The sequence below is a fragment of the Erpetoichthys calabaricus genome, chromosome 10 (assembly GCF_900747795.2).
Source record: "Erpetoichthys calabaricus chromosome 10, fErpCal1.3, whole genome shotgun sequence".
Classification (NCBI taxonomy): domain Eukaryota; kingdom Metazoa; phylum Chordata; class Cladistia; order Polypteriformes; family Polypteridae; genus Erpetoichthys; species Erpetoichthys calabaricus.
Window position 1 is genome coordinate 128,502,355 of NC_041403.2, and position 22,500 is coordinate 128,524,854.

At 40.8% G+C, this 22,500-nt stretch overlaps 1 protein-coding gene across 1 annotated transcript in view; it reads right to left on the reverse strand.

The window, feature by feature from the left end:
* LOC114658435 (brefeldin A-inhibited guanine nucleotide-exchange protein 2-like) overlaps positions 1–22,500 on the reverse strand; it is a 923,594-nt gene that overhangs the window by 535,857 nt on the left and 365,237 nt on the right. The window contains exon 12 of the mRNA XM_051932465.1: positions 7,809–7,917. Coding sequence (XP_051788425.1) covers positions 7,809–7,917 — 109 coding nt within the window. The remainder of the gene's footprint in view (positions 1–7,808; positions 7,918–22,500) is intronic.

The following is a 22,500-nucleotide window of genomic DNA, read 5'->3' on the forward strand; positions in this document are numbered from 1 at the left end:
TACCAAGGAGACTAAAAAGAATGAAAGGGGCCACCCCCGCCCCCCACCCCCCAACAACAAGCACGCAATTCCTTATCATCATGGGGTGTAAAAACTTTCAGCACATATCCTGTCCAGAGCAGGCATCAAAGTAGCTAAAAGCAAGAAATCAACAGCAGAGACATGGAACATGGTTTATAGTATACCATGTAATGTGTGTTCAGCAGCATACATGAGGCATACATCAAAAACACTTGCCACATATATAAAGGAACATTGAAATGCAGTCAGAAGAAAGGACCCATGATCTCTGATTTACACACATACAACTTTGACCGGACACACGTTTAAATGGGACTCAGTACAAGTAAAATTCAAGACTAATACTAAAAGTGCCAAAGAACTGGCTGAAACGTAGCTCTCCAATGAAAACGCCATTAACAGACATTTGGACATGAACCCAGCATATGCAGGTGTGAAGAGAAGAACATGCAAATAATAAATAAGACTTTATGACCAACAACCTCCAAACACCCTCCTCATCAAACCACCCTTACATCCATCCATCCTCCCCTCCTTATTTGCTATACAGTAGACCCCTGCGAAGTCGTGGTTCAGGGTTCGCGGGCTCAGTCGTTCGCGGATTTTTCCTTAGAACCTGACTATTAATTGTTAGCGGAAAGCGCAAATATCCTCCGCAATTTTTTATGGCTTTTTTCGTGGCAATACTGTGCCGTAGAGAGAACAGGAAGCAACCGCTGAGGGAAACGCGGTTTGGGATGGTGAAAGTAGGCAATCCGAGAGCGTTATTCATTTCTCCTTGCTGATGATTGACTGCTGCCCTGTGACGCGTCTCTAGCTGAGTGGGTTTACCACCGCGGTTTGGGATGGTGAAAGAAGCCAATCCGAGAGCGTGATTCATTTCTCCTTGCTGATGATTGACTGCTGCCCTGTGATGCGTCTCTAGGTGAGTCGGTTTACCACCGCGGTTTGGGATGGTGAAAGTAGCCAATCCGACAGCGTTATTCATTTCTCCTTCCTGATGATTGACTGCTGCTCTGTGACGTGTCTCCAGCTGAGTGTCCTCGTGTTTTCCATTTTGTTATTCTTAAACGCACAACTAACCCTAACCCTAACCCTGCACCTTCTAAGGCTTCTGGCGCTGATCCTAAGTGCCAGAAGAAGTTTAAAACACTCCAGGAGAAGGTTGAACTACTGAATTTGCTCCGGGAAGTAAAAAGTTAGGCTGCAGTAGCGTGCCACTATGGCATTAATGAAAGCACTGTAAGCTGCATAAAGAAAAACGAGGCAGCAATCCGGAGTACCGTATCTGTAAGTTTCTGTGATAGTGCCAAAAAAGTAATGACCATAAGGAATAAAAATATCGTCAGGATGGTATCTGCATTGTGGATCACCGACTGCAGGAACAAAACATCCCCTTGGATGGTAACATCATCCATGAGAAAGCGTGGAAATTGTACCTGCAGTTTGCTACAGGGGACAATGTAGTAACTTCCCATCACGAAACCCCACCAAGAAGAAGACCCGTCCAAAGATTCAACTCCTCCCGAAGCACCTGAAGAAGAGGCGCCACCCGAGGAGATTTAAATCCTATGCATAGTACTGCACAGCTACTTCATCATCATCATCAATATCATTCATCATTGGTGAGTGCCTGTACATTTTACTGTATTTTAATTAAATGAAATTATTACGTATTACTCTACTTATAACAAAGAAAATGACAGCGCATAAGAAAGAAAACGCGCTTGTATGAATTACATTACGTATAGCTGTAACATCGGTATTTTACATTCTAGCACCGCGGGAGACATAGCAGTACAGTACTGTACAGTAGATGGGTTTACCTTTACATTCTGTTTTTAGGTAATGTATTAAGGTAATTTTTTAGGTAATGTATTAAGCTGAGTTCGCAACGAAATTAAAGTGCTTTGGGGGCATACTGTATTTAGAGTTTGAAGTATAAAAATAGGCATTTAAAAGGCATTTTTTAACCACATCCAGAAGTTGTGGTTTTTCACAATTCGCGGGTGCTCTAGGAACGTAACCCCCGCAAATTTTGGGGGTGTACTATATATTGCCTTGGGTTCTCGTAAGTCTAATAATTTTCCTGTGATGATGATTCATGGTAGGAATCGAAAACTTACAAATAAAAACTACTTTAAGATATGGGATTCTTTTGTTCCCTTTGTGGATTTCCAGCTATAAATATGTAATCCATATAATAGACCTTCTCCTCCATATACATGTACATATAGACATATGGAGGTGGAAAGTGTGATATATGCTCCGGCAGTTTATCCCGGCCAATACCCCCAAGCCGTTAGATGGAGTCCTCCCTGCAACATGGAAGTGCCCCGAATTCCAGCGGGACATCATGGACAATGGAGTTTTACTGCACAGCCCTGCTGGATACCATGGGGGCCGCCAGGGGATGCAGTAGGAAGGCACAATGATTTCTATTAGAGCCCAGAAGTTCTCCCATGTCACGGAGACGGAAGAAAGGAAGTACTTCTGAGCTTAAGAAAAAGGAGAGTTTTCCACCTGACCCAGAAGTGCTATGAAATCACATGGACTGAGGGACAGAAGCACTTCCGGGTCAAGGAATATAAAAGGAATGTGGGAAACCACAGTAGACTGAGCCGGAGTTGGGAGGGAGTGCGACAGAGCTGCTGGGTGGAGTGGAGGATTGTATTTATAATTGATTGTATTGATTTATTATTGAGTAGTGTGGGAGTGGAGGTGCTTTGTGCACATTATTATTATAATAAATTTAATATTGGGACTTTTACCTGGTGTTTGGGCGTGTTGTCTGCGGGTTCAGGGGTCGACAGGGACCCATATTCCCACTGTGTATATATATATATATATATATATATATATATATATATATATATATATATATATATATATATATATATATATATATGTGGTGGGCCGTCAGGGCCTGCAAGGCCTTCTCTGCTAGCCTAAAAAAATATCTGAATCACAAACTGATGTTAATTATATTTTGTCCATGAATACTTATTAAATAATTCCAAATAGTCTGTCCGCTTCCTTTCATAGCTTTACCGATGGTTATGCGGCTTCCAGACATGTATTTTCGTATTAAAGCATTTAACCAATCACATTTCAGCCATCATTTGTTGCCAGGCAGGGTCAAAGTCAATGAAGTCTGCCCGGAGGCCTTCACAATCCATTCTGCAGGCCCTCTAACACAAAATAAATGTTGATTAAACTTCAACCAATCAGATTTTGAGTTGGTGTCACTAGAGCCCTCTAGCAGGCGTACGGCAACGTCACCGTATTCAGACCCGTTGATTGGATAGGATGGTGTAAGTATGTCATGGATGATTTTGCAGGAAAATCTCCCACTGATCTCCTTGACTTCCTTCATCAGAAAAATCTGAATGAGAGCATGGGGCAGCTGTACACATTGGTATGTTTGGCGGTGACCATTCCCGTGTCCACTGCTTCTGTCGAGCGGACATTTTCAGCCCTAAAGCGAATTAAAACTTATGCCAGAAATACGACAGGGTAGGTTCGACTTTCAGCATTAGCTTCGATGGCGACAGAAAGGGACTTTGTGATGGAACTGAAGTGCACGGATAATCTGTACGACACAGTAATTGAACTGTTTTTGAGGAAAGAGAGGAGGATGGATTTTATTTACAAATAATCCGAATTTTTGGTGAATAAAATGTTGCGATTTTCCTAAATAATATTGCAAGTTTATGAGTTATTATTGATGTTTTTATGTGTGTCGCGGCTGTAGCTGCAGTAGAAAGGAACTTGTTCACCCCTGGTTTGTTTATTTAATAAAGGCATTTATTGTGGCTACAGGAGTTATCTATCTGCGATGCAACGGCTCTTTATACTGTATTTATGCATATTAAGATGGTTTTTATAACCATAAATTAGTTTTTGAGGGGCGGGTTGATTCAGACGGAGCACTACTGAAGGCCTAGGTGTGAAATGCACGGTCCGCCACTGATATATATATATATATATATATATATATATATATATACTGTATATATATATATATATATCTATACTAATAAAAGGCAAAGCCCTCACTGACTGACTGACTGACTCATCACTAATTCTCCAACTTCCCGTGTAGGTGGAAGGCTGAAATTTGGCAGGCTCATTCCTTACAGCTTACTTACAAAAGTTAGGCAGGTTTCATTTCGAAATTCAAAGCGTAACAGTCATAACTGGAACCTCTTTTTTGTCCATATACAGTAATCCCTCCTCCATCGCGGGGGTTGCGTTCCAGAGCCACCCGCGAAATAAGAAAATCCGCGAAGTAGAAACCATATGTTTATATGGTTATTTTTATATTGTCATGCTTGGGTCACAGATTTGCGCAGAAACACAGGAGGTTGTAGAGAGACGGGAACGTTATTCAAACACTGCAAACAAACATTTGTCTCTTTTTCAAAAGTTTAAACTGTGCTCCATGACAAGACAGAGATGACAGTTCTGTCTCACAATTAAAAGAATGCAAACATATCTTCTTCTTCAAAGGAGTGCGTGTCAGGAGCACAGAATGTCACATAGATAGAGAAAACAATCTCTAGCAAACAAATCAATAGGGCTGTTTGGCTTTTAAGTATGCGAAGCACCGCGGCACAAAGCTGTTGAAGGCGGCAGCTCACACCCCCTCCGTCAGGAGCAGAGAGAGAGAGAGAGAGAGAGAGAGAGAGAGACAGAGTTTGTTTTTCAGTCAAAAATCAATACGTGCCCTTCGAGCTTTTAAGTATGCGAAGCATCGTGCAGCATGTCGTTTCAGGAAGCAGCTGCACAAAAGATAGCAACGTGAAGATAATCTTTCAGCATTTTTAGACGAGCGTCCGTATCGTCTAGGTGTGTGAACAGCCCCCCTGCTCAATCCCCATACGTCAGGATCACAGATAGTCAGCGCAAGAGAGAGAGAAAAGTAAGCAATCTAGCTTCTCAGCCATCTGCCAATAGCGTCCCTTGTATGAAATCAACTGGGCAAACCAACTGAGGAAGCATGTACCAGAAATTAAAAGACCCATTGTCCGCAGAAATCCGCGAACCAGCAAAAAATCCGCGATATATATTTAAATATGCTTACATATAAAATCTGCAATGGAGTGAAGCCGCGAAAGGCGAAGCGCGATATAGCTAGGGATCACTGTACTGTAATGGACTGCAGCTCGCTGGCCGTGGGAGGCGGAGTTGCGTATCGCGTCATCACACCTCCCACGTAATCACGTGAACTGACTGTGAACGCAGTATGTACAAAACAAGGAAGAGCCCAAAAGAGCGCTGAAAACATTCATTACACAATTAAGAAGGCAGCGAAACAACAATAAGAAGCGAAGCACGGTGTAAACCGTAAGTTTAAATTAAGTTTATAGAAACACTCCCGCTGCCGTTTGCAATACCATATTCGCGAGATACAACTTTAATGAGAAGACACGAGGTATAAACGACATTTGGATCACTTTGTAACGAAGTTAAAATTGCTATAGCGAGAAACTTTGAAGTGCCGGGTCTTAGCTAACATTAAATAAAGCCGTGGACATCGCAACATCACACAAGAGAGTGACTCACGTGAACTGACTGAACGCAGCAGGAGTGATCACTTCGCTACTGCGGAAACAAAGCACGGTGTAAACCGTAAGTTTAAATTAAGTTCATAGAAACGCTCCTGCTGCCGTTTGCAATACCATATTTGCGAGATACAAGTTTATATATATATATATATATATATATATATATATATATATATATATATATATAGATATGTGTATATATATGTAGATATGTTGGCCAGCAAGTCAGCTAACATTCGCCACGGTGCCTTCAGTTGTGAGAAGCAGATCACAGAATGGTTGAAAATAGTTTACTGTCAAATAATGCAAAGAGTACACGACACGTGTTTCGCCCTAATTCTTGGCTCATCAGGCGTACACACTCACTGCACTCCCTTACGGGAATCGAACCTCGGACGTCAGCGCTAGAGGCGAAGCCCCTAACATTGCGCCACGGCGTGTGGTTCGTTTATGTGACAGCATGTAGATCGGGGTAATTACATTCACGGCATTCGTAGTCTGAATCACAATATGATTGTATGGGTGGTTTTCTACCAGGTAACGCTTGCGGACAAACTAGTTTCCCTTTCGGTTTGTGCGCCGCACGTGTTGCATTGTTCTCCGTGCATGTGTGCTTTCGCTGTGAAGTCTTTGTGCTCTATTTCATTTCCCTTATGGTTCGTACGCGTTGATTACTGTATTTAAGCACGTGTTCAGCCTCTCTCTGTTCATTGTTCTCAGTCAGAGTGCGTGCTTTACCTGTGAACTCTTTTTGCTCTACAGTATTTCGTGTGCTTTTGCAGTTAACCATGGCTTCTAAGCAAGTGAAGAAAGTGTTGTAATGTTACTTTTCTCTTTTTTTCAAATGTTTATTTTTTTCCATGTGCTTAGAACTCGTGTTTAAAAGCGTGTTTAATGCAATCGGGTTGTAATGCTATTAGCCTGAACTCCTAAAACGTTACTGTCTTGGTTGGCTTTTAAATAAAGTTCGGATTTGTTCAAATGTTCCTTTTTTTCCCCTTGTGCTTAAAACTCATTTAAAAAGCGTGTTTAATGCGATCGGGTTGTAATGCTATTAGCCTGAACTCCTAAAACGTTACTGTCTTCGTTGGCTTTTAAATAAAGTTCTGATTTGTTCAAATGTTCCTTTTCTTTTCCCCTGTGCTTAAAACTCATTTAAAAAAAAAAAAAGTGTTTATACAATGATCGGACTGTAAGGCTACAGCCGAACTGCTGCAATGTCACAGAGAGAGAGAGAGCTCATGTGCTGCTGAGAGAGGGAGGAGGGAGGAGGGAGGCAGAGAGAGCCTGCATGTGCAGCTGAGGAGGGAGGAGGGGGGCTCATGCGCTGCAGAGAGAGAGAGCCTGTGTGTGCAGCTGAGGAAGGAGCCTGGGTTTTTGTGTCAGTGTTATTCAATGTTTTTACATTAGTTTACTATTACACTGTGCATTCTATGGTGTAATTAACTATTTGTGCTTAAAAAATCTTTAAAAAAAATATATTTACATACAGTCCGTACAGTCTGGAACGGATTAATTGTATTTACATGTAATCCTATGGGGGAAATTGCTTCGGTTCACGACTAAATCGGTTTACGACCAGAGGTTTGGAACGAATTATGGTCGTGAACCGAGGTTCCAATGTATGTATATATATGTGTCTGTGTGTGTATATATATATATGTGTGTATGTATGTGTGTATATGTATGTGTATATATACTGTATGTTGATATGTGTATATATATATATATATATATATATATATATATATATATATATATATGTGGATGTGTATATATATATATATATATATATATATATATGTGGATGTGTATATATATATATATATATATATATATATATATATATATATATGTGTGTATATGTAGATATGTGTATATGTAGATATGTGTATATGTAGATATGTGTATATGTATATATGTATATGTATATATATGTTTGTGTGTGTCTGTGTGTGTGTGTGTATATATATATATATATATATATGTATATATGACAGCAACACTCATAACAATGACAACACAATTACATTGACAATCATGTTACGTACTTTTTAAAATGTTTCCTTTTCTTTTTCATAACCTCTTTAACACACTATTTCTCCGCTGCAAAGCGCAGGTATTTTGCTAGTATATATATATATAAAGAGAGAGAGAGAGACAGAGAGACCGACATTACTAAAGACACTAAAAATTACATCAATGCAGAAGTCTTACCAAGACTGGCCTCGAGATTTGGATTTACATAGAGGTCTTTGCTCCATTCCACCATACATTTCAAAATGGAAACTAAACATTCAAGGCCTTTCTTCCTCAAGCTTAACTCCTGTAAGAAGGAAAAAAAAAATATATATATTGGCCTCTTAGGAATCTCTCAAGAAATTCCACCAAGACTGACAGAAGTCAAATTTCTTAAAGTTAACAACAAAATATTGCATAAATTACAACCTATTCTCTACTCAGAAATAGAATTTTGATTTGATAAATGACAAATGATCAGATCAGAAACTGACACCAATTATTAATATGTTCCTGTGAATAAAAATTGGACTCCAAAGGAGGTTACTAGTAAGAGTAAATTAAAGTCAGAGACCTGTATAAAACAGATCTAGCCTTCATACCTTAAAGCTACTTTCAGAGACATGGCATTACCATTATTCACAGATTATCTATTTGAAAATGGCTGAAAGAGTTTAAAATGTGCACCATGTGAGGTCTGAAATTGTAAACTTTTTACATTTATTTAAAGATGCACATAATTTTTATATAAGCCATTAAGTATTTTAAGAATCAGAATCTCTTTATTGTCATTGTAACAAATACAATGAAATTAGATGCACTCCCTGCAGTGTCAAAATATAAATAAATATAATTAAGAAAGGCTAAGAAGAAATAAGGTAGAACACAAACATTCAACATAAGACCTTAATTGCACACGAACACTATTACACAAGATGTCATCTATTGCACTGCTGCATTGGAGCTGATTAAGTGGCATTCAGTGTCCAAATTGCAACAGGGTAGAAACTGTTATTCAGTCTATTAGTCTTTGTTTTGAAGAAGAAGAAGGAGAAGAAGAGGGGGGAGACGTGTCCGGAAGAAGGAGGAGAGGAGGAAAGTAAAGAGAGTGGAACTGAGGGTAGGAACTTTGAATGTTGGCAGTATGACTGGTACGGTTAGCAGATATGATCGTGAGAAGGAAGGTTGATACAGTGCATCCGGAATGTATTCACAGTGCATCACTTTTTCCACATTTTGTTATGTTACAGCCTTATTCCAAAATGGTTTAAATTCATTTTTTTCCTCAGAATTCTACACACAACACTCCATAATGACAACGTGAAAAAAGTTTACTTGAGATTTTTGCAAATTTATTACAAATAAAAAAATTGAGAAAGCACATGTACATAAGTATTCACAGTCTTTGCCGTGAAGCTCAAAATTGAGCTCAGGTGCATCCTGTTTCCCCTGATCATCCTTGAGATGTTTCTGCAGCTTAATTGGAGTCCACCTGTGGTAAATTCAGTTGACTGGACATGATTTGGAAAGGCACACACCTGTCTATATAATGTCCCACAGTTGACAGTTCATGTCAGAGCACAAACCAAGCATGAAGTGAAAGGAATTGTCTGTAGACCTCCGAGACAGGATTGTCTCGAGGCACAAATCTGGGGAAGGTTACAGAAAAATTTCTGCTGCTTTGAAGGTCCCAATGAGCACAGTGGCCTCCATCATCCGTAAGTGGAAGAAGTTCGAAACCACCAGGACTCCTCCTAGAGCTGGCCAGCCATCTAAACTGAGCGATCGGGGGAGAAGGGCCTTAGTCAGGGAGGTGACCAAGAACCCGATGGTCACTCTGTCAGAGCTCCAGGGGTCCTCTGTGGAGAGAGGAGAACCTTCCAAAAGGACAACCATCTCTGCAGCAATCCACCAATCAGGCCTGTATGGTAGAGTGGCCAGACGGAAGCCACTCCTTAGTAAAAGGCTCATGGCAGCCCACCTGGAGTTTGCCAAAAGGCACCTGAAGGACTCTCAGACCATGAGAAAGAAAATTCTCTGGTCTGATGAGACAAAGATTGAACTCTTTGGTGTGAATGCCAGGCGTCATGTTTGCAGGAAACCAGACACCGCTCATCACCAGGCCAATACCATCCCTACAGTGAAGCATGGTGGTGGCAGCATCATGCTGTGGGGATGTTTTTCAGCAGCAGGAACTGGGAGACTAGTCGGGATAAAGGGAAAGATGACCGCAGCAATGTACAGAGACATCCTGGATGAAAACCTGTTCCAGAGCGCTCTTGACCTCAGACTGGGGCGACGGTTCATCTTTCAGCAGGACAACGACCCTAAGCACACAGCCAAGATATCAAAGGAGTGGCTTCAGGACAACTCTGTGAATGTCCTTGAGTGGCCCAGCCAGAGCCCAGACTTGAATCCGATTGAACATCTCTGGAGAGATCTTAAAATGGCTGTGCACCGACGCTTCCCATCCAACCTGATGGAGCTTGAGAGGTGCTGCAAAGAGGAATGGTCGAAACTGGCCAAGGATAGGTGTGCCAAGCTTGTGGCATCACATTCAAAAAGACTTGAGGCTGCCAGAGGTGCATCGACAAAGTATTCAGCAAAGGCTGTGAATACTTATGTACATGTGATTTCTCAGTTTTTTGATTTTTAATAAATTTGCAAAACCCTCAAGTAAACTTTTTTTTCACATTGTCATTATGGGGTGTTGTGTGTAGAATTCTGAGGAAAAAAATTAATTTAATCCATTTTGGAATAAGGCTGTAACATAACAAAAAGTGGAAAAAGTGATGTGCTGTGAATACTTTCCGGAAGCACTGTATACTGTGTGTGCAAGAAACTAAATGGAAGGGGAGTAAGGCCAGGTGGACTGGAGGTGGATTCAAATTGTTCTATCATGGTGTGGATGGGAGGAGAAATGGGGTAGGAGTTATTCTGAAGGAACAGTATGTCAAGAGTGTTTTGGAGGTGAAAAGAGTGTTAGGCAGATTAATGATTATGAAGCTGGAAATTGGAGGTGTGATGATGAATGATGTTAGTGCATATGCACTGCAACTTGGGTGTGCAATGGGTGAGAAAGAAGAGTGAATTGGATGAAGTGATGAACAGTGTACCCAAGGGACAGAAAGTGGTGATTGGAGCGGATTTCAATGGGCATGTTGGTGAAGGGAACAGTGGAGATGAGGAGGTGATGGGTAGGTATGGTGTCAAGGAGAGGAATGAAGAAGGTCAGAGGATAGTGGATTTTGCCAAAAGGATGGACATGGCTGTGGTGAATACATATTTTAAGAAGAGGGAGGAACATAGGATTACGTACAAGAGTGGAGGAAGATGCACACAGGCAGATTACATCCTTTGCAGAAGAGTTGATCTGAAGGAGACTGAAGACTGCAAAGTGGTGGCAGGGGAAAATGTAGTTAAGCAGCATAAGATGGTGGTCTGTAGGATGACATTGGAGATCAAGAAAAGGAAGGGAGTGAGGACAGAGCCAAGGATCAAATGGTGGAAGTTGAAAAAGGAAGACTGCAAGGTTGAGTTTTGGGAGGAGGTGAGACAGGCACTGGGTGGCAGTGAAGAGTTACCAGACAGCTAGGAAACTACAGCAGATATAGTAAGGGTGACAGCAAGAAGGGTGCTTGGCGTGACATCTGGAAAGAGGAAGGAGGAAAAGGAAACCTGGTGGTGGAATGAGGTAATACAGGAGAGTATACAGAGGAAGAGGATGGCAAAGAAGAAGTGGGATAGTCAGAGAGATGCAGAAAGTAGACAAGAGTACAAGGACATAAGGTGCAAGGTGAAGAGAGAGGTGGAGAAGGCTAAAGAAAAGGCGTATGATGAGTTGTATGAGAGGTTGGACACTAAGGAGGGAGAAAAGGACCTGTACCGATTGGCTAGACATAGAGACCGAGCATGGAAAGATGTGCAGCAGGTTAGAGTGATAAAGGATAAATATGGAAACGTACTTACAAGCGAGGAGAGTGTGTTGAGCAGATGGAAAGAGTACTTTGATAGGCTGATGAATGAAGAGAACGAGAGAGAGAAGAGGTTGGATGATGTGGAGATAGTGAATCAGGAATTGCAACGGATTAGCATGGAGGAAGTAAGGACAGCTATGAAGAGAATGAAAAATGGAAAGGCTGTTGGTCCAGATGACATACCTATGGAAGCATGGAGGTGTTTAGGAGAGATGGCAGTGGAGTTTTTAACTAGAGTGTTTAATGGAATCTTGGAAAGTGAGAGGACGCCTGAGAAGTGGAGAAGAAGTGTACTATACAGTGTGCCAATATTTAAAAATAAGGGGGATGTGCAGGACTGCAGTAACTACAGGGGAATAAAATTGATGAGCCACAGCATGAAGTTATGGGAAAGAGTAGTGGAAGTTAGGTTAAGAAGTGAGGTGATGATTAGTGAGCAGCAGTATGGTTTCATGCCAAGAAAGAGCACCACAGATGCAATGTTTGTTCTGAAGATGTTGATGGAGAAGTTTAGAAAAGGCCAGAAGGAGTTGCATTGCGTCTTTGTGGATCTGGCGAAAGCATATGACAGGGTGCCTCGAGAGGAGTTGTGGTATTATATGAGGAAGTCGGGAGTGGCAGAGAAGTACGTAAGAGTTGTACAGAATATGTACAAGGGAAGTGCGACAGTGGTGAGGTCTGGAGTAGGAGTGACGGATGCATTCAAGTTGGAGGTCGGATTACATCAGGGATCGGCACTGAGCCCTTTCTTATTTGCAATGGTGATGGACAGGTTGACAGACGAGAGAGTCCCCGTGGACTATGATGTTTGCTGATGACATTGTGAACTGTAGCGATAGTAGGGAGCAGGTTGAGGAGACCCTGGAGAGGTGGAGATATGCTCTAGACAGGAGAGGAATGAAGGTCAGTAGGAACAAGACAGAATACATGTGTGTAAATGAAAGGGAGGTCAGTGGAAGGCTGAGGATGCAGGGAGGAGAGTTGGCGAAGGAGGATGAGTTTAAATACTTGGGATCAACAGTACAGAGTAATGGGGATTGTGGAAGAGTGGTGAAAAAGAGTGCTGGCAGGGTGGAGTGGGTGGAGAAGAGTGTCAGGAGTAATTTGTGACAGACGGGTATCAGCAAGAGTGAAAGAGAAGGTCTATAGGACGGTAGTGAGCTATGTTATATGGGTTGGAGACGGTGGCACTGGCCAAAAAGCAGGAGACAGAGCTGGAAGTAGCAGAGTTAAAGATGCTAAGATTTGCACTGGGTGTGACGAGGATGGATAGGATTAGAAATGAGTACTTTAGAGCGTCAGTTCAAGTTGGACGGTTGGGAGACTAAGTCGGAGAGGTGAGATTGCGTTGGTTTGGACATGTGCAGAGGAGAGATGCTGGGTATATTGGGAGAAGGATGCTAAGGATAGAGCTGCCAGGGAAGAGGAAGGCCTAAGTGAAGGTTTATGGATGTGGTGAGAGAGGACTTGCAGGTGATGGGTGTAACAGAGCAAGATGCACAGGACAGAAAGATATGGCAGAAGATGATCCACTGTGGCAACCCCTAACGGGAGCAGCCTAAAGAAGAAGAAGAAGAAGTCTTTATTTTGATGACATCAGGCAAAAGATATAGGAGCAACAGTTGGAACATGTCATGAGCGGGGTGTGAGGAGTGTTTTAAGATATTTCCTGCTTTCCTGAGGCAGCAAGAGCTGTGCAGTTCATCCAGAGAGGGTAACGAGCAGCCGATGATCTGCTGGGCAGTCTTTACGATCCGCTGAAGTGTTTTCCTCTGCACAGTTGTGCAGCTGGAAAACCACATGCAGAGGCAGTAGCAAAGGATACTCTCAATAGAGCAGCGATAGAAGGACACCAGCAGATTTTGGGGGATGTTATTTTTCCTGAGGACTCACTTTTTTTTTTCATATTTTTCAGGAACACTGATAACATACTTATTGATTTGTTTTGTAATTTAAAGAAATTTGCTTTATTTTTTAAGTAGCTGATTTGTAGCTTTATATTTGTTTATTATGACAAACGGTCCTGTGTTCTCTTACCAAATAAAATCACAACACTAGTGGTACTGAATTATTTTTCTTTAAAATGCTTTTATTTATTTATTGCAACATTTAAATTAGGAGGTGTAACTTTGCTAAAATATATGAAGTCTGCTTGTTCCTATTTTAAGTTTACTAATTTTAATGGAATTTTATTATAACTTACTTTGAGGTATATTTAACATATTGAGGTATATTTAAACAAACATTTTCTGATTCCTTTTTCCAATGCACTAATAATAATCCATACTAATTTAAATCTTGAAAATTGTCTGTGACTCAAAGAAAGTAATCTTAGACATCTGTGGAATTTGTTGATTTAAAAATGAAATCTGAGGTAAAGGAGAATTGTGAAATAATTTCTTAGCGTTCCTCCATTCTCTTTATCAGACTTTAAATCTGGATTTCCAAGTTCATACTAGACCATGTTTGAATCAATAACATTTGTGGTGACAGGGTTTATACACCCCATGTTTTCATCATTCATGATTAAAACTCTTATTGCAGTAGAGGGAATGTTCCAGCAGCTTCAGAAAAACATCATGTTTTGCATAGGAAAACGGTCCATGGCAGAACAGCCTCCAGGACACACTAATTACTCCTATGGACTAATTATCCATCCATCCATTTTCCAACCCGCTGAATCCGAACACAGGGTCATGGGGGTCTGCTGGAGCCAATCCCAGCCAACACAGGGCACAAGGCAGGGAACTAATCCCGGGCAGGGTGCCAACCCACTGCAGATGAAAAGTCAAAAAAAAAAAATTTTGGGAGGTCTCCTAAAATAAGATTTTAAAACTTTATATGATGTTATACAGCACTCAGTGTCCATTAATGGGTTTGAAAGAAAATAGGATTGAATACAAACTCAGAATTACATAATTTATGGCTGCTTTCTTTTATTTTAGCCTGCTTTGCCCTCAAAATGACCTGCTTCTGCCATCCATGTTCTTAACTGACTACAACTGCATGAATAGTCTGTGGCAGAGTGGTGTTAATGATTCCTGACAAAATAAAGAAATGAAACAAATGTTTTTGTAGTCAATAAAGGGTTAACAACAAAAAATGTCACTGTGTTCTATGAAGTTTCAGACCGAAAAAAAAAAAAAACTGCATTGTTATAGCTAAAGTTATAGCCAAACTATGCAAGCAGCTGACACAGAGAAACTAATACTACAATGAAAGCAACTTAACAAAGAGATGAAAAAGGACAAGTGGGAATTCCTATAGCAGGCTATTATATGAGAGCAAGTGTGATCTAAAACAGTCACTATATGTTTTGCAGCAACTAAGGGCTATTTTTTATTCATACTCTGTCAGCACAAAATTGTTTCCATGTTTGGTTGATGCATGTTCATCTTTTGATGTGCTATTTTACTTATGCTCCGCTAGGAAAAGACTGTTTCCACGTTTGGCTGTGACATGCTCATCTTTCAGGAATTGTAACCCATAGAAACTACATGGGGTCATGTTTTAAGGGTAAATTTGGACAAACATTAGGAGGTTTTTCTTTGCACAAAGAACCATAGATACTTGTAATAAGCTACCAAGTAGTGTGCTAGACAAAAGGACATTAGGGATTTTCAAAACTACACTTGATGGTATTTTTTAGGAGAATTAAGTGGACAGGATTGGTGAGCTTTGTTGGGCTGAATGGCCTTTTCTTGTATAGAATGTTCTAATGCAATTTCTACCATGTTTCCCCGAAAATAAGCTCTAGCATGATTTCCATGCTGCTCTGTAATATAAGGCCTACCCCAAAAATAAGCCCTAGTCAAGATCGTCAGCTGAAAAGTAAGGTGCCTAAGGCCGGGTTTATACGTAACGTGATGTGACGCGTATGCCCGAAACATCCATTGAATTCAGAGGACACCTTGCCACAATATCTCTGAAAAGGATGTTTAATGATTACAGCCATCAATTTGGGGATGCGCCCATTCCAGCAGGCATCGGGCGCAAGACAGAAACAAAATCTCTGGATGGGGTATCAGCTCACTGCAAGGTGAACATAAGCACACACATACACTAACATCATTGTAGCTTCACCAAATCCCCAAACCTTCATGTCTTTGAATGGAAAACTGAGCACACTGTGGAAACCCACCAGTAAAAAAACATGCAAACTCCAGGCAGGGAACACCAGCAATCTGACTCCCTGCAAGATAGCAGCGCTACCGCTCTGCCACCGTGCCACCCCCATATGTGTAACTATTAACAGTATTCATTATTTAAACAAAGTTAACGATTTATCTGTAAAATGTAACATACATATTTTAATGCATTTCATCATGAAAGTGATATCAAGTATAAATCTAAGAATTCTAAATGTGCGGATAGTTGGAATATTATAAATTTAATGTATTCTGTGTGGCGATCTATTGCTGCTTGCCGCTGCTGTCAGGTCAGGAGGAAGCCTCAGAAGCGCATAACTGATTAACAGTGGGGTCAGTTTTAAGATGACGTTTACGATGGTCTACTTTAATGATAAAGTAAACTACGAGATTAAAGTGGATATTTCGAATTTAAAGCCAAAATTTCCACTTTAATCACAAAATACACCTTTTCATTATGTCCTTTTTTTTTATTTTTTTTATCTGTGGCTCAAATACGCCACTGTACACTCTGGTATGCTGTAGTGAAGATGCAAAAAAAATAAAAAAAGATGGCACGGAAGATGGTATGTGAGACTTTTAAAATGTATTGTATCATTACAATGGGGAATACGCAATGTTTGAATATAAAGGCAACATGAATACATTTGTATGTCGGCATGTTGCTTCACAACATCGAACCAATCATCAAACATCGAAGAAGCCACATCGATCCTGTAGGATCCTCAAAGCAGCTGGATTAGCAAGAAATTCAGGATTTGAATGTGGAGAGTTATGCCGATACTCCAGAAGAAGATGACATGACTGTACTTGGATAAATGTATATTGTTGTACATGAATAAATATAAGATAACCCCTGAAAAAAAGCCCTAGTGCATCTTTTGGAGCAAAAATTAATATAAGACCCGGTCTTATTTTCAGGGAAACATGGTAGGAGCCAGATCCCACCCATAAAGCAGCAGGGTGAAACCAGCATGACAAAAGAATGCATCAAAAACTGTACAGAGGAAAAACATGTACAGCGATAAATGTAAGCTGCTAGTAAAAAACACCTCAGTAATAATTTCTACATTATGTATACAGTACATACTGTATACAGTAATCCCCCGCTATATTGCGGTTCAGCTATTGCGCTCCCACCACATAGCGGATTTATTAATATTATTATTATTACTAGGTGGCTCTGCCCCCTGCTCGCTTCGCTCGCCCACCCCCGGGTTTGGTTTACCGGATAAATAAAGAGATTGTTATTTTCATGGGAATTGTTACATATGCATTATTTTCACTTTTACTTTAAAACTTTTGTAAAAACAATATTTGTCCTTTATTTCCTGCCCCAGGCTTGGTAAAATCTCTTTTTCGCAGGACTTATAACACTGCTCGTGTTGTGAAGGAGGGGTCTGAACGCACGCTAAGGAGAAGCGATCGGTTCAGCTGCTGTCTTGCTGCTGCTGCTGGCCAGCTATGAGTTGTGCTTGTCGTGCTTTGCATCAATCACTTAAAAGCCTGTACAGCAGCCTTCCTTTTGCCACTTCGCATCTCTGCCGCTCGCGTTCTGAAGGAAGAGGGGGGGTTGGTGTGAGGGCTGAACGCATGCTAAGCAAGAAGTGTTCAGATCATTTGCTGGCAAGCTGCAGCTTCTCATTGTTTTAAGAGCTGGGAGCACCTGGAGTTTGTTTGCCAAAAGCATTCCTACAACTGCTAGGTTAGATGTCAGTGAACTTGTTTTAAAATTGTCTGTTAAGAAGAGCGTGACATGCAAATGTCACTGTCTCACGGGTTTTGCTTCCTAAGTTTGTAATGTCTAATCTTGTGTGTCATCAAAGTGTCTCCCTGAGATGATCTGGTCTCGATTGTTTCGCTCAAACCCCCCTCCCCACCCCCTGGAGGTGTGCTACGCTCCAGCCACTTCACGTCTCTCCTGCTCGCATTGTGAAGGAGGAAGGGGTGAAGGAGGAATAGGGGGCTGAACGCATGCTAAGGAGAAGTGGATGGATCAGCTACTGGCTTTGTGCTGCTTCTGCCAAGATGCCTGTTCTAATTGTCGCTCTACGCAGCAATCATTTAAAAGCTTGTACAGCAGCTGTCCTTCTGTCTCACTGCCTTGTCTTGTGTGATGTTAAAATGTCTCTCACGGGATGTCAAATTGTCTTCTGAGAAGATCAAGCCTCGTCTCCCTGGTCTCCCTGCCAAGATTTTTTTTTTTATAATAGAGATGTTACTCATATCCTTAGTCCGACATCCACATATCACATGTGTTTACAAAGTGTGTTTTAATAAGTTTACATGTGTTTAAAACATGTGGGAGGTGTATTTTAAATGTTAAACTATGCAATTTATTTTTTGTATAGCCCAAAATCACACAAGAAGTGCTGCAATGGTCTTTAACAGGTCCTGCCTCTTGAGAGTCCCCCAGCCTTGAGTCTCTAAGAAGACAAGAAAAAACTCCCAAAAAAACCCTTGTAGGGGAAAAAATGGAAGGAACCTTGGGAAAGGCAGTTCAAAGAGAGACCCCTTTCCAGGTAGGTTGGGCGTGCAGTGGGTGTCAAAAAGAAGGGGGTGAGTACAATACAGTACAATACACAGAACAGAACAAATCCTCAATACAGTATAAAGAGTAAAATTTAACAGTAGATGATATCACATAATGTGATTTGGATTTGTTTAGAGTCCTGGAGACCTCATTCATCAAGCTGCCTCCCCCATTTGGCCATTCCACAGCTGAAATAGCACTAATACGATGAAAGGACCCCTCTTTCCCACGATTCCTGCGATCCTCCATCAGGGAAGACTTTACCTTAAGCAGGCAAAACAATTTGTCGGGTGGGCCGTGGCACCAAGTGCCACATTTAAGTATAGAGAAGAGAAGCAGAATAGGTGAGGGTTAGTATCAAATTATAACTATCATGTTACTTATGTTTTAGTGCTAATAACTAACAACAAAGATGCAGTCTGTACAGTTAATCAGCAGCTCTAGTCAGGATATGCTAAACTGAAGTAGTGAGTCTTCAGCCAGGATTTAAAAGCTGAGACCGAAGGGGCATCTCTTATAGTAGCAGGCAGACCATTCCACAGTTTAGGGACCCTGTAACTGAAAGATCGACCTCCCACTGTTATTTTATTAATTCTTGGAATCATAAGCAGACCAGCATCTTGAGATCTTAATGTGCGCTCAGGTTTGTAAGTCATGATAAGTTAAGACAAGTAAGCCGGACCTTGGCCATTTAATGCTTTATATGTTAAAAGGAGGATTTTGAAATTAAATCCTTAACACCAGGCTGCCCCCTGGGACCTTCCACATGGCCTCAACCACCTCTAAAAACAGAACTTTTATACATGCGAGCCACTTTCCTACAAAGACGAGTGTGCATGTAGAAAAAGAACTGAAAATCTCATACTGACCTTTAAGTATTTTGACACTCTTGTTATCCTTCTGCTGTGAAACATTCTGACCTGTCATTGTTTACACACGTCTTAAACAACTATTATCATACACTGATCATTTCTGTATTATCTATATCTATTATTTATTATTTATTTATTATATTACATATCTTACACATCAATAATGCTGCTACTTCTTTGTCCTATCTTTGCACAATGTATTGTCTTGTTTGTGTTTTAATTTTTAAATTTTAAATTTTAATTCTATTTTTAATTTACTATTTGCACGTCATGTTGTTACACTGTGGACCCTGAGCTTCGCAATTTCACCTATCTGTATACTTGTATATGGTTGAGATGACAATAAAGTTCACTTTGACTTTGAAATCTGCCCTAAACTTAACCGGGAGCCAGCATAAGGATTTAAGAACTGGAGTTATGTGTTCATATTTTCTTGTTCTTGTAATAATTCTTGCAGCAGCATTTTGGATTAACTGGAGGCTGTATAAAGAACAAAAAAAAATGTTTTTTTATATGGTCTTTCTATATCGCAGATTTTCACCTATCACTGATGGGTCTGGAACGTAACACTCACACACTTAGGGTCAGTAATTTGAAACCTGACTGACCATTTGTTTAAAAAGACAGCATATGAAACTCCCTGCAATACAATGGAGAAAAGTGAGCTCGTCTTGAGTAAAGAAGAAAGGTCAGTTTTAGGGGAGATGCTGGATTTGGCAATTGGATTTTGGAGAGGTTTTAGCCCACACTTTCAGGTAGCAGTTACCATGCAATAAAAGGACACACAGGCAATGACAAAAAATAGAAGGGTAGCGCAGGAAGACAGCAAAGAGAAAATAGCTATTTCTGTTTCAATTTTCTGACCTTTTGCTATTGTGCTACTTCTCTTGTGAGGTTTTACGGACTTTGGGTTGGTGTAGGTAATAAATAGTGAAGGCAATTGGCAGAGTAAAATCCATGCAGGAAATTGGGTTACAAATAGAACATTGGAGTGGAGTGGCAGTTGTGGCCAAGCTATTCCAATGAATGCCCAGAAGAAAAGTTTGAGTGTTGGCACCAGGTCGACAACCAAGAAGATAAGATGGACAGAAACTGCTTTGTCACCTTCCATTTTGCAGAACTGCCCTAACAGCAGAACAAAGAAAGCACAAAAGACCAAAGACAAAGATGTGAAGAAGACGTGAAGAGACACTTACTGGGGTTTAAGTGAGTAACAAGTCCATAAGTCATGCAATAATAGGACTAGTCACAATAGCTATAGTTTAAAGAAAAAGGTTTGCTCATTACTGCAGCAAATTTCTATTCCAAGGGGTGGAAACTGAGCAAACTACCTAGGAATGCCAAAAATAAGGACATTCATTTTGGGTTCATAAAGTGTAGATTCTAGGTAGTAATTAATTAAGTAGGATAATTAATACTACTATTAAGAAAAAGGTATACTAAGAAAATTGGTGAAGTTTTCAAAAGAACAGGTCCAGCTGGTACATTTGCAAGTCCTATGGGCTCTGATGTTTAGGTATAGTTTAATTGGAAAAATATGGAAGCCCTGCTGCAGTTGTCAGCTGTGGTACAGGCACAGGACCAGTGAGCCAATTCTGAACCGAGGTGTTCAGCGCAGCGAGTATGCATATGCTGAGCAAACAACTCTAGGGTGGCCTACAGGGGGAATGATGAGGGTTGCATAGCTATGATGTCTCATGGTGGTGATGCCAGCCTAAACTGGTAAAGGCTGATATCAGTCAGTCAAGGGTTGCACCATGGGTAGAAAAGCAGAAGAGGCAACTGAGTCAACCCCAAATGCGTGAAGACGGGGCACAAATGTTGGTTTGTGAACAGTTTATGCAATGGCACATGTGCTCTCACTTGGGCAGAAGTGGTTGTACGGGCACCTGTGGTATGTTATCTTTCAAATTTTGATGTTAATTGTACAGCTGCATGTGCTTAAACAGATAGTTTGGGACAAGGGTCTAATTAGCAGTTAGGCACAAGACCAGTAGAGATTAAGAAAATAATTCACACAATAGACTTAAATTGCAGTAGGTTAGTTTAGTGAATGCGGTGGGTTGGCGCTCTGCCAGGGATTTGTTCCTGCCTTGCTTCCTGTGTTGGCTAGGATTGTCTCCAGCAGACCCCCGTGACCCTGTGTTAGGATATAGTGGGTTAGATAATGGATGGATGGATGGATAGTTTAGTGGAAGGTGTGGACTTGTCTCATTTTGAACCACCAGATCTGATGACATATGAAGACTGCAGAAAGCTAAAGAAACAGTTAAAGCAAGCCAGAGCAGATTCAAGTCATCAGGAGCACATCCAAGTTCTTCAGATTGTCTTTGAAAAAAAGAAGATATGTAATGGACAAATGGTCACGCACAACTTTTAACATGGGAGAGCAAATACTGCAAATCAAAGCAAAAGTTATTCAGCAGACTATTCAAACAGTTAAGACTGTTGAATTAAAATATAAAGACATTGTACAAAAGATTTATCAGGGTGGAGTGTTGTGATGTGAAATTTTGCATACAAGCTGATAAATATTTTGTAATTCTTTATTCCCCACCCCCCCCCCTTTAGGAATTTTACGGCAGGGTTAGGGGAAGTGCCTCAAACACTATTTCTCTGCTAAAGTCTCTCAGTCAACCCCCAGTGAAAAGCCAGGCTGCCTAACTGCCAAGCTTCACGGGGGAAGGTATGAAGATATTCTCTGCCCCCTTTGGTCTGAAGTATGGCTGTTTGGAACTGTCTTGTATCAAAAGCCTTGAAGTACCATGACGCCCTATTGGCTGTAGGGGTTGGACAGAAAACCTATAAATTTGCTTGATTTACCGCGCTCTCTCTCTCTTACCAAACTGTTGAAAAACCATCTCACACCATTAACTGAAAAGGACAACACAATGAAGAGCACAGCTCAGCAGCCATATTGAGACAGGCATGCGAACTGTTCTGAAAAAAGCTGAACACAAATGAACTAGAAACATTTTAAGTAACTAACAAGTCTGTGTGCCTCCTGAAACTACACATCATCATTTATCAGGTTGTATGGTTGCCAATATTCAAATGTACTTTGCATATTGTTATTATTTATGAATATCTATACTAATAAAAGGCAAAGCCCTCACTGACTGACTGACTGACTCACTCATAACTAATTCTCCAACTTCCCGTGTAGGTAGAAGTCTGAAATTTGGCAGACTCATTCCTTACAGCTTACTTACAAAAGTTGGGCAGGTTTTATTTCGAAATTCTACGCGTAATGGTCATAACTGGAACCTGTTTGACTCACTCAACACTAATTCTCCAACTTCCCGTGTAGGTAGAAGGCTGAAATTTGGCAGGCTCATTCCTTACAGCTTACTTACAAAA